Source organism: Rhincodon typus, chromosome 32, assembly GCF_021869965.1.
Source record: "Rhincodon typus isolate 14 chromosome 32, sRhiTyp1.1, whole genome shotgun sequence".
NCBI lineage: Eukaryota > Metazoa > Chordata > Chondrichthyes > Orectolobiformes > Rhincodontidae > Rhincodon > Rhincodon typus.
In genome coordinates this window covers 30,411,081-30,422,822 of record NC_063363.1, presented here as the reverse complement: position 1 = coordinate 30,422,822, position 11,742 = coordinate 30,411,081, and the positions used below count along the sequence as shown (strand labels likewise).

Sequence of the window (11,742 nt, the reverse complement as noted above, 5' to 3'; positions counted from 1 at the left end):
GAGTCTTATAGAAATTTGTAAAATTATGAAGGGAAGAGATAAGAAAGATGCAGGGAGGATGTTTTCACTGGGTGAAACTAGAACAAGAGGGCATAGCCTCAAAATTATGGGGAGCAGATTTAGAACTGAATTGAGCAGGAACTTCTCCCTTCATCCAAAGGGTTGTGAATCTGTGGAATTCCCTGTCCACTGAAGTAGTTGAGGCTACCTCATTGAATGTTTTTAAAGCTAAGATAGAAAAACTTTTTGAACAGTAAAGAAATTAAGGGTTATGGTGAGAGGGTGGGTAAGTGGAGCTGAGTCCACAAAAAAATCAACTATGATCTTATTGAATGGCGGAGCGTGCTCGAAGGTCCAGATGGCCTACTCCTGCTCCTGATTCTTATGTCCTTATGTTCTACAGTTATAATTTCATGATGATTTCACATCATAGTTTCACTATACAAGCACTAACTTTCAATTCCAGATCTGATTTTAGAATCGAAGAATCAATTCTGAAGGGCAATATCACCAGCTCTGGGAGACGTCATGGAGAAAGCTCAGTCTTTCACTCTCAACGTGGCATCAAAAACCTCAGTTCTCTATGGACCATGTTGTGAACTGGTGCTATGCTGTCAAGTCTTTAAGTTGAAAGTTTAGAAAGAAGCTATTTGGCTCACTGAGTCTGCACCGACCCTCCAAAAAACATCCTACTCCCTTATCCTATCCCTGTAATCTCACATTTCCAATGGTTATTCCACCTAACGTGCACATCCCTGGACACCACAGACAATTTAGCATAGCCAGTTCACCTAAACTGCACATCTTTGGACTGTGGGAGGAAACACATTTTACTTATCAGTTGAGCTTAAATTCACGATCTGCTGTAGTGGAATTTGAATCAGTGTGCCAGGTATTAGTCTGGCTCTCTACATTACTATTCCACTGTCTCTTTGCTATCTTAATGTTCCTTCTGTGGTATGATGATGAAAGTAGGAATTGAAGTGTACTTACAATGATCTCAATGGGGTCTTTGCTTCATTTGCACTTATTATAAATAGAGGAAAGAGAATGGAGAATAAACAGCCACTGCAAAACACAAAGAGGAATATCTGCTGTTACAAAACCATCTTATTAGCAACCTTTCCTGGGCAAAACACCTTTTACATTGGAATTGAATGAACAGCACATTTTATGTCAAGCTTGAGCCCACGAATCAGTGTTTCCCAGACTTTTTCTCACTGTGACCTCAGAAGAATGATCAAACTTTCAAGTAAGAACTGCCCCTGGGGGTGGGTGGTGGTGGATGTGGCAGCACATGTAGTGACAGTCTGATGCAGGGTCTCTCCACGAGTGCAGGACGTATTTGCTGCAACACGCAGACATTCACTGTGGCCAGAGCTTGCCCGGAGTATTTCTGTCATTATTTTAATCAAAAGCTGCTGCATTTTTTGTTCAAAGAAAGTGTTTCTCTCCTTCTCACTTCTCCAGAGACAGTGTACCTCTACTTCTATATGTTCTCTCTTCTCACATTATCTCCTTTTCCTGTTTGCATTCTTCCTGTCCTCTTCTCTTTCTGTCCAATTCTCTCACACTTTGTCACAATTTGAGCACTGCATCCCGATCCCATCATTACACTTTAAGAAGGGCACAAGTGTCCTAGAGAGGGTGCAGTGAAGGGTTAATCGAATGTGTCCAACGATGGAACAAACTGGCTAGAAGGTTAAGCTGGAGAAGCTGAGATGGTTTCCTTGGTTATATGGGGCTTGGGGACAAGAGATTGAGAAGAGATCTGATACAGGTCTACGAAATAAGGTAAAGATATAAAAGCTTTTCCAATTTGCCGATGGCCCAAGGACTAGGGAACACAGATTTAGGCTTTTTGCCAAAAGATGCATCAGTGAAGATGAGAGTAAGAGCTTTTTAATACAGTGAACAGTACTGCCCCATACTTGCTGCCTGTGACGGTACTGGATGCCATGAATATGACAGATTTCAAAGTAAATTGGACAAGCAGGTGGATGAACTAAATCATAGAATCCCTACAGTGTGGAAACAGGCCCTTCGGCCCACAAGCCCACACCAAACCTCAGAGCATCCCACCCAGACCCATCCCCCTATAACCCACCTAATCTACACATCCCTGAACACTACGGGCAATTTAGCATGGCCAATCCACGTAGCCTGCACATCTTTGGACTGTGGGAGGAAACCGGAGTACCCGGAAGAAACCCGCACAGACACGGGGAGAATGTGCAAACTCCACACAAACAGTCGCCCAAGGGTGGAATCGAACCCAGGTCCCTGGCGCTGTGAGGCAACAGTGCTAATCACTGAGCCACCGTGCCTCCCTAAACTAGTAGGGTTATGAAGGTACAGCAGGAGGAGACGGACTCATTGGATTGGTCCATAACACTGGCAAAGACTTGATGGGCTGAATGTAATGACTCTGTGACTTTTCACCATTGTTGCTTCTGAGTATCTTACTTTTCTTTCTTTCTTGGCGACATGAAGGCAAATCTAAGTTTAACAGATCACAAGCACTTAGTTCTGTCACAAAATTTCTGATTTTTTTGTAGCAGTCAGTACTGCCTTTGTCAGTCTTTGCATAGACTGCAAGTGCAGTGTGTGCAGTTTTGGTCACACTTTAGTAAGGATGTGATAGCACTGGAGGGGGTGCAGAGCAGATTCACCAGGATGTTGGCTGCAGTGGAGCATTCAGCTGAAAGGCATGGACACGGCGAATAGAAAACAGTTGTACTCGCTAGTCAAAGGGGCGTAATTTTAAAGTGAAAGACAGGAGGTTCAGAGGGGATTTGAGGAAAACCTTTTTAAATAGAGGATGATGGGGGTCTGAAATGCACTGCCTGGGAGGATAGTTGAGACAGGAAACCTCACAACCTTTAGGAAGTACTTGGATAAGCACCTGAAGTGCCAGAACATTCAAGGCTATATGGGACTAGGGTAGGCATTAGTTGGCAATACAGACTTGATGGCTGAAGAGACTCTTCTTTCCTGAATGATTCTATGCTAGTATTTGGCAAGGAAGATTGCACTATCTAATCAATGATACAATCATTAATGATCATAAAGTAATTTAAAAACAAGGTGAGAATTCAAATTATTTTAGTAGGTAGGGACTGGGAGTTGATGTAGTTCAGTGAAGGTAAGGAAGATGGGTGATCAGGAATTGGTCTAGTATAAGATACAAGTGGCAGGGTTTTAGGTGTGGTTAAGACATTGGAGGATAGGAAGATAACCACAAGATCACTGAATAATCATACATGGAGGTTAGAAAGACATGAAAATTTCTGAGGAAGACGGCTGAGGTAGGGATAGCAGTAGGTGATGTTACAGAAGTAGAAGCTGGAGAGCTTTTTGAAGATGTGAGCTTGCACCAACACTAAGGTTCTGTGGTCCACCCAAAGTCAATGATCAGGGAGGTTCACGGAATGAGTAGTGGCTTGTCATAGGGAATGAAGAAAATGACTTTGGTTTTACCGACATTTACCTGCAGAGAACTGCACTCATTAAAAGATTGGAGTCTGACAACGTGGAGTCCATGAAGGGATAGAGCTGTACTGTTGTAAATTTGTGTCAGTATATATGTAGAACTTATCCTCATGTCTGCAGATGGTGCTGCTGAAGGGCTGACGGTAGATGAAGAGAAGGCGGAGGATAGGTGTTTGCTGGAGGTAACAATGAGGTAATTGGGAGGGCTACTCGTTTATGGATATGCCCTTGCCGTACTTGAATAAAGTCAGAAGTCACACAACACTAGATTATAGTCCAACTGGTTTATTTGAGATCACAAGTTTTTGCAGCTCTGCTCTTTCAACAGGTGAAGTGTATTTGAATAAGAGTGGAATCTTTAAGGGCAGTGCTACTCATTTTGATAATGGAAGCAAGGTGTTTGGAGGTATTGTTAAAACCTGCAGACATTGAAAAGAAATAAGGCACCAAAAAGCCTGTTATGGTGCTCCGGTAAATGTTGAAACCTGACTGATTCAAACTGATTCAAAGATTCAAACAGGATGCTGTGGCAAGGGTGTAAACTTGGGAGACTAGGACTTTGGAAAGAAAGGATGAATCGAAAATACTGCAACAGTTTGCAAAGGAAGAGGAGTGAGGAACGGTTGTTTGAGGAGCTGGTGATGACAATGATTTCACAGAGACTGGGATGGTACACTGCTCGAGCACCAAGGAATTTTAAAGCACAAGAGGCTATTCTGCCCATCAAGCTTATACTGGTTCTTTTGAAAGTAAAAGATATTTCCTTAGATCCAAACTCCAGATCTTACCCTCACACTATATAATTTGTTCACCTTCACGTATTTAATCCAATTTCCTGTTAAAATTTACTGATTCTGCTTCCATCAACTTTTCAGACAGTGCATTCCAGATCAGAATAAATCATTGTACAAAAAATGTTCTTAATTCACCTCTGCTTCTTTTATGAATCACATTTAATCTGTGTCTCCTGGTTACCTTCCTCCCACTGGAAATGGTGCCTCATTTACTGTATTAAAATTATTCATAATTTTAGACATCAATTAAGTCTCTCCTTAACATTCTCTGCTCGAAGGAGAACATTCATCACCTTCACCCTCACCACATTACTCATGCCTGATACCATTCTAGTACATCTCTGCATCCTATCTGTGCCATTAATATCCTTCCTGAAGGATGGTGCCCAGGAATTGAAACAATACTTCAGCTGGGGTCTAAGCAATGATTTGTACATGTTCAGCAGAACTTCCTTGCTTTGTGTGCTTCTATTAACAAAGCCAAGGAGCCTGTAGGTACTTTTAAAAGCAACTGTTAAGGGAATTGAGACTGTTGCTGCAAAGTACCTACCTGATGACATAGGATGACGGCAGAGCAGTGAGGATAGCTAAAGGCAATCCAAAACCAAAATAATAAGGCCAATTCCTCTCGATGTTGGACAAGCGCTGATGCATCTCCACCCCTGTACAAAGCACAAAGAACAACATTAATACTGTGAATCAGAAGCAGCATTCTGTCATGTGATGAATGCTATGCAAGGAATGTGTATTTATGACATATCACACCAATGTTTGCCACTGTCACATTCCAACTGGTACCAGGTTACTCAGTGCCTTGAAGGATACAGACTATCCTCCCTTCGCACCCTACCATTGTTGTGCTCCACCTGAGAGATGAAATGGGCCAGACTTCCTTGACATAGATACCTGGCTGGTACAGACATACTCACTAGTTTGAGAGGTGGAAGTAGGAGCATAGCTAAAACCTGCAGCAGTATTCCTAATTATCTGGCACTGAATGCCTTCAACCTTGCCCTGAAGAACAACAGGCCCTAATGTTCAAAAAGCAACCTGGAACCTCAAAGGGCTCTTACCTGCCTGACTTAATCTTCAGGGATCCTAATAAACCCTCCAAGCTGCAAGGATCCCAGCACAAGTGTCACTCTGAGCTTCTTTTACAACATGCCCCTACTGGGAGCTTACTACAGATGGACACAGAGGAGAGGTGAAGCAAAAGTGTGGGAATGCCCCTTTGAATGGGCCTTCAGCAGCTTGGGGAAACTTGGTAATTGGTAGAGAAGGACATAACTCCTCCACCCTTATTACCATCACTCCATCTAGTATTCCTCAGATGTAACAGGAGAGGAAAAATTGCAGTATAAAGTTAAAATGCACATTCCCAATAACTTTCACGATTTCTCAAGTAGCTGTTAGTTTTATTAGGATTCCCCCAATAGTGAGGAAATGACTCATTCCAATGAAATTCAAATAGCGCGAGTCAATAAATATGAAATTAAAAACTCAAGAAGAGCAGGTGTTTGCTGTGCTCTGTGGTAAGCATTCTTGTCTGAGTCTGAAAGTTTGAGAATTCCAGTCTTGCCTCAAAGACCATCAGACTGACTTTCCAGTGTAACTTGAGGAAATGCTGCGCTCTTGGAAGGGTCAACTTTTGATCAGGTTATGGTCCTGCCTGTCCCCCTCAAGTGAATGGAAGAAATTTTACAGCATTATTTGAGGGAAGTGACCAACCCTGCTCATTTTCCCCATGAACCCGAGGGTGTTTTCCACCCACCCCCTCACCTTCAACAGTGATCACCCTTGCCATTTCCTTCCTCCCCCAACCCTGACAGAGATCATCCATTTCATCGACCATCCACCTTTCTGAAATTGACCATGTAGAAACCAGGGATTACCGAAAATGAAACAGAGAGCAACTGCGGTATGGGGTAAGCGCATTTAGTGGTGCAGGGCTGGATGAACAGTGGGGAAGCATGTCTGGGGGAATTGTTGAACTGTACTGCGTGGGAGTAAGCATTGTTGCGGGTGCTTTCCCATTGCTGCTGCTGAGTTACAACATGCAGCAACTTTAAGACTAGCTGTGAAAAACCAGAAGTATATCTGTATAAGAACTAGGGGAAGGACATAGCTACAGCCCATATGTGTGTGATTCTGACCAATTTCAGAGCAATTCAGGCAGGCTGACACTGACCATCGGAATTCTAAACTCCCTAAGTAAACACCACGGATATAATAACTTGGGACTTTCTCAGGGTAATGTAAGTGAAGTCAGAGCCTCTTTGGATGTGGATCATGGCCAAAAAAAAGGCCTCCCATACGTATAAATATGATTAATTTTAAAGTGAAGCTGAAATACTGGGAGCAGGTCCAATGCCTATTTTCCTGTGGAGACCAGACAAGAAATGGAAAGCATTTAAATACCATAGAAGTCCTATCCACAATTAAAAATAGAATTTAGCAAATCCCAAAATAAAAGGAAAATGAGCTCAGAACAACAGAAATTGCTGGGAAAACTCAGTAGGTCTGGCAGCAGCTGTGGAGAGAAAGGAGAATTAATGTTTCGGGTCCAGTAACTCTTCTTCAGAACTAGAAGTAGGGTCACTGAAGGGTTCTGAGGAATGGTCACTAGATCTGAAACGTTAACTTTGCTTTCTCTCTACAGATGCTGCCAGACCTGCAGAGTTTTCCCAGCAATTTCTGTTGTTACTTCTGACTTCTAGCATCTGCAGTTATTTGTGTTTTTTTTCATTTGGGACAATGAGCTTTCCTGCTGGTTGTCTGTTGAAGCTTCAAGCACACAGACTAGCACAGGGGTTCCCAGTCTGCATAGAGTCAGCTGACAGTAGCAAACTGATATCTGCCCTAGCTAACTAGCAAGGGGTAAAGGTTGTGGGGGGGAATGGTCCATCAGACTTTTTGTATCTGGTGCCAATTGAGGGAATTCTGAAAATATTGACTTCACTTTACATTAATGTCCTTCCACTGGCGATGAACGCGCTTTTCTATTGCAACAAAAACAGAAGTTGCCGGAAAAGCTCGGCAAGTCTGGCAGCATCTGTGAAGAAAAAAATCAAAGTTAACGTTTTGGGTCTAGTGACCCTTCCTCAGAACTTCTGCTCCTGATTTACAGCATCCGCAGTTCTTTTGGTTTTTATTTCGCATTTCAATTGAGTAGCTTGTTCTGGGATGAAGTGGTGTGTGTGGCTTTTCAACATAATGTCCATTGTTCAGGAGTTAGAAGTGGACGGTCCAGGTTAGCCACTGAGCTGTTGCAAGAAGGCCCCTTTCACACAATCTCCTTCCAATTCACAACCGTTCCACAACATGGCATTTCAATAAACAGCTTCAAAATGTCCCGGAGTTAGTGTTATCAGATTTTCAAACCATTTTTCAAGTTTCCGCCAGGAACCGATTCCAATACCAAACGAGGCTCCCTCCCTCCAAATGAGAACACACTCAGTTTCACTGAATTATCACATTTGCTATGTGTCACTGGTACAGAATTGACTCACCGTTGTTGAACCATTTGTACTCAAAGCAGTAGAGAGAATACAGCATTGACATGTGAAACAGGCTCCCCAGCTGTCCTATTATTTCAATAGGAAAGTGACTCACTATCAGCCCCTGAAGAAAACAAACAAAACAGAGTGAATTAGACCAGAGTTCAATGATAAAAATAGCATACCATATCAAAATGCAAAACTTGTCCTTGCTGAATCTCCTCAAAGGCATTTTTCAGCAGAGGCTATTGGACAGCAGTTAGCAGCAGGAACCCTGACCCCATTATCCCCAGATCTACTTCGGGGCAATTAACCTAACTGAACACCTGCAAGTAGCTAGCAATACAATTCTCACCTGAATCACAAGATTCTGAATTTAACCCCCACCCCAGAGACTCGACCACAAAATCTAGGCTGGCACTCCAATTCATGATTGAGGGACTATTGCTTTCAGCAAGATGTTAAACCAAAGCCCTTGCCCATCTTCTCATATGGATGTAAAAGATCTACCAGTGCTTTGGCCAATATTTAAGCCACAGCAGGAATTAATGCCAACTAAAACAGATGACCACATTGCTGAGGGTTCATATACTGGCTGCTGTACTTCCTATGCTTCCTATGGCCACACTTCCAGAGTATTTTGTTGGCTTTAATGAACTTTGGAATGTCCTGATGCAGAAAGCATTATATAAATGCAATTACATCCTTTGCAATGCTCCAGCTGAGATCAACTAACAACTTACAGTCACAGTTAGGGTTTGTATTTTTTAAACAGAATTTTTGAATTATGACCCAACAAAGAAACTGAGTTGTACAGGAAAAGTTTTTGACCTGCTGTCAAAGGCAAAGAAATATTTCAATTCTCATACATCTCACTCACTGACTGTTATCCCTCACAATACCACATTAGCACAGGATTCAAGTAATCCATACATTTCTAGTCAGACACAAAAGAAATCCAATTGGATCAGCAGTCACTCTATATCTTCACGGTCTAAATTCTTACCACCTGTAGCATGACTCACTTCAGGTTTTTTTTTAAGATTTAGATTTTATTGTCGCATGTGCCTATGTACAGTACAGGATACAGTAAAAAGTGTATAATGGCGCCATCTTAAGTACAAAGGTACCTAGGAACAAAAAACTTTGGTACAAAGTAGTAAAAGAAACAAAGTTGAAAAAAAAAATTTAAGCGTTATCTCTTTGAACAAATAGAAAAATAAAGAAATAAGGTCATAGTTAACATTAAACTCAGAGCACTGCGCTTCATACATACCTGAATGAGGAACAAGGCCTGCAGAAGCAGATTGAAAAGCATGTCTGCGATAATCTTACTTATGCTGGGGAACGGTTGTGCTTTCTTTCCAGACACTTTAAACGCTAGGTCAGCAATGTCCTGTAACAAGTAATGTTTTTAAACAATTATTCACTCTTAAAAGCTACCTTAAAAGTTGACTTTTATTTGGTGGGGTATGAGGAGCTAAGAGGGTAGTATAAGTATTTATCATCATCACCTCCTGCTTACAATTATTTTCTAATTTACCTGTTCCCAGACTGAAGGGTGCACTCACTTGAAACCTGTTTACAGATACAGTCGGACCCTAACCCTCCCCATGCATTTCCAGCACTCTTCAATTTATAGTCACATTGTCATTTTTTCCTTTTTTTTTGCCAATGTGACTGCAACTTGAGACTAGGTGTGTGGATGTAGCCCACAGAGTTTCTCCTGTAGCCAACAGTTGACCTTCTGCACTGGTAATAAAATGGCTGAGATCAGGAATTCAGGAAAACCATGGAAATAGTGGAAATCTCTACTGAAGGATTAAGCTGCGTGATAATTGCTGTAAATCTACCTAATAATTTTAAATTGATCTGATTAGTAATAGCAGTCAAAATATATGTTTAAATAAAAGAAGGTCTCATTTTCAGGATGCCTTTGAAAACTAAAGTGTACAGTGCTATGTTTTTTAATCAGCCCTTTTCCTACCTCTTGAAGTCACAAGTACTGGCGGTTGAAAAAAATTACCACGCTACAGCCTTGGCAAAGGATCTGAGAGGCAGTGGGAGGACAGTGGGCATCAGCACACAAGAGCTGACTCAACAACACAAACAAGCAAAGGCAAATTCTTAAATTCACAACATTGAGGCATCCTGGATTAATGACCAAATTCTCACTGGTTCAGCTGCTTTGCATTCACAAGCTCAACAACTGTTTCAGATATAAAACAATAACTTTAAAGCAATATTATGTTCCGAGGCATTATAAAATAAGACACCAGACTACATAAGGAGATACAAGGGTACTGGCCAAAACCTGATTAAAGTGTCTTAGGAAGCATTGAAGAAAGTTGAGTGGTTGAGACATCTCATTCAAACACATGGGATTCTTAAGTACTTGACAGGATGTGGAGGTGCCAGTGTTTGACTGGGGTGGACAAGAAATCACATGACACCAGGCTACAGTCCAACAGGTTTACTTGAAAACACAAGCTTTCGGATTGTTTCTGAGAGGATGTTTCCTCACATGGGAGAGTTGAGGACCAAACAGTCTCAGAATGAAGGGGCACCAACTTAAGATTGATATGAGGAGGAATTTCTACTTTTAGTGGGTCAACAGTCTTTGGATCATCTTGCCACAGAGAGCCGTGGGGGCAGAATCTCCATCTATATTTAAGGCTGAGATAAATAAATTTTTGACCAGTACAGGAATCAAGGGTTATGGGGAAAACACAGGAAACTGGATGTGAGAAATGTCAGATCAGCCACAATCCTATTGAATGGTGGAACAGACTCAAGCAGTCAAGCAGCCTGCTCCTGTTCCCATTTTTTAAGGTCTTAAGAGACCAAAATTAGATAAGTGCAAACATCTTGGAATATCGTTGGGGCTGGTGAAGATCACAGAAATGGGGAGACATGAAGCTAGAGAGAGATTTGAAAATAAGGATTACAAATTTAAAATCAAAACATTGCTTGATCACAGCAGTGACAGGGAGACAGGATGTGGTGCGAATTAACACACAGGTTGTTGAGTTTTGTGACATCAAGTTATCAGGGGAGAATATGGGCTCCAGCCAGGAGTGCACTGGAATAGTCAAATCTAGACATAGTGAAAACCTGAAAAAGGGTTTCAGCAGTAAACAAGTTCACACAAAGGCGAGGTTGGGTAATGTTATGGAAGTCAAGATAGATACTGTTAGTGACAATATGAATGTGTGGTTGAAAGCTCATCTCAGGGTCAAATATGACACCAAGATTGTGAACAGACAGGTTGTTTGGGCAGGGCGAGGGTTGAAAGGGGGATAGACTCAGTTGAATTGTGTTGTAAAACCTTACTTACAGTTGCCTTTTGCTTAATCCCCAGAATTCCCATGTCCAGTGAGCTGCACAGATCATGGAGTTGCACATCATGAGTGTTACAGACAACTCTGAGATGGAGCAAAAGGCAGCAGGAAAGAGAGATTGAACTACCCCCAGCAATTACTACACCTTCATCTGCAGCAACTGTAGGAGAATCCTTTAGCAAGATGGCGGCAAGGTAGGTCACTCCATTTGGAGGTCCACTCTGCTTGCAAGTTCCCTTTCCTTTTCTTTTCCTTTTCTCTTCATCTTCTCCCTCCTCTTATGCAGTAATTCTATCCCACCAACTCCCCGCCCTTTTAACTACCTATCTAGGGAGTCCAGAAGGAGTTGGGTCATGACCAGGAACTGTGTGGCGGGAGCTGAGAACCTGGGCTTTGTCCTGCAGCGATGGCGGATTAAGCATGGGCTGGTTCGGTGGCGACAGTGGGCCAGTGAGGGGGCAGTGGGCAGTGAGAGTGGGGCTGGTGAGGGGGCAGTAGGCAGTGAGAGTGGGGCCGGTGGGGGGCCAGTGAGCAGTGAGAGTGGGGCCGGTGAGGGGGCAGTGGGCAGTGAGAGTGGGGCCGGTGAGGGGGGCAGCAGTGGGCGGTGAGAGTGGGGCT

General features: G+C 42.5%; 1 protein-coding gene across 1 annotated transcript in view; it reads right to left on the bottom strand.

Moving 5' to 3' along the window:
- Window positions 1–11,742, bottom strand: part of ei24 (EI24 autophagy associated transmembrane protein) — a 33,879-nt gene that overhangs the window by 7,720 nt on the left and 14,417 nt on the right. Inside the window, exons 4-7 of the mRNA XM_020516221.2 lie at window positions 9,060–9,179; window positions 7,796–7,907; window positions 4,837–4,948; window positions 994–1,068 (exon numbers count right to left, since the gene is read on the bottom strand). Coding sequence (XP_020371810.2) covers window positions 994–1,068; window positions 4,837–4,948; window positions 7,796–7,907; window positions 9,060–9,179 — 419 coding nt within the window. The remainder of the gene's footprint in view (window positions 1–993; window positions 1,069–4,836; window positions 4,949–7,795; window positions 7,908–9,059; window positions 9,180–11,742) is intronic.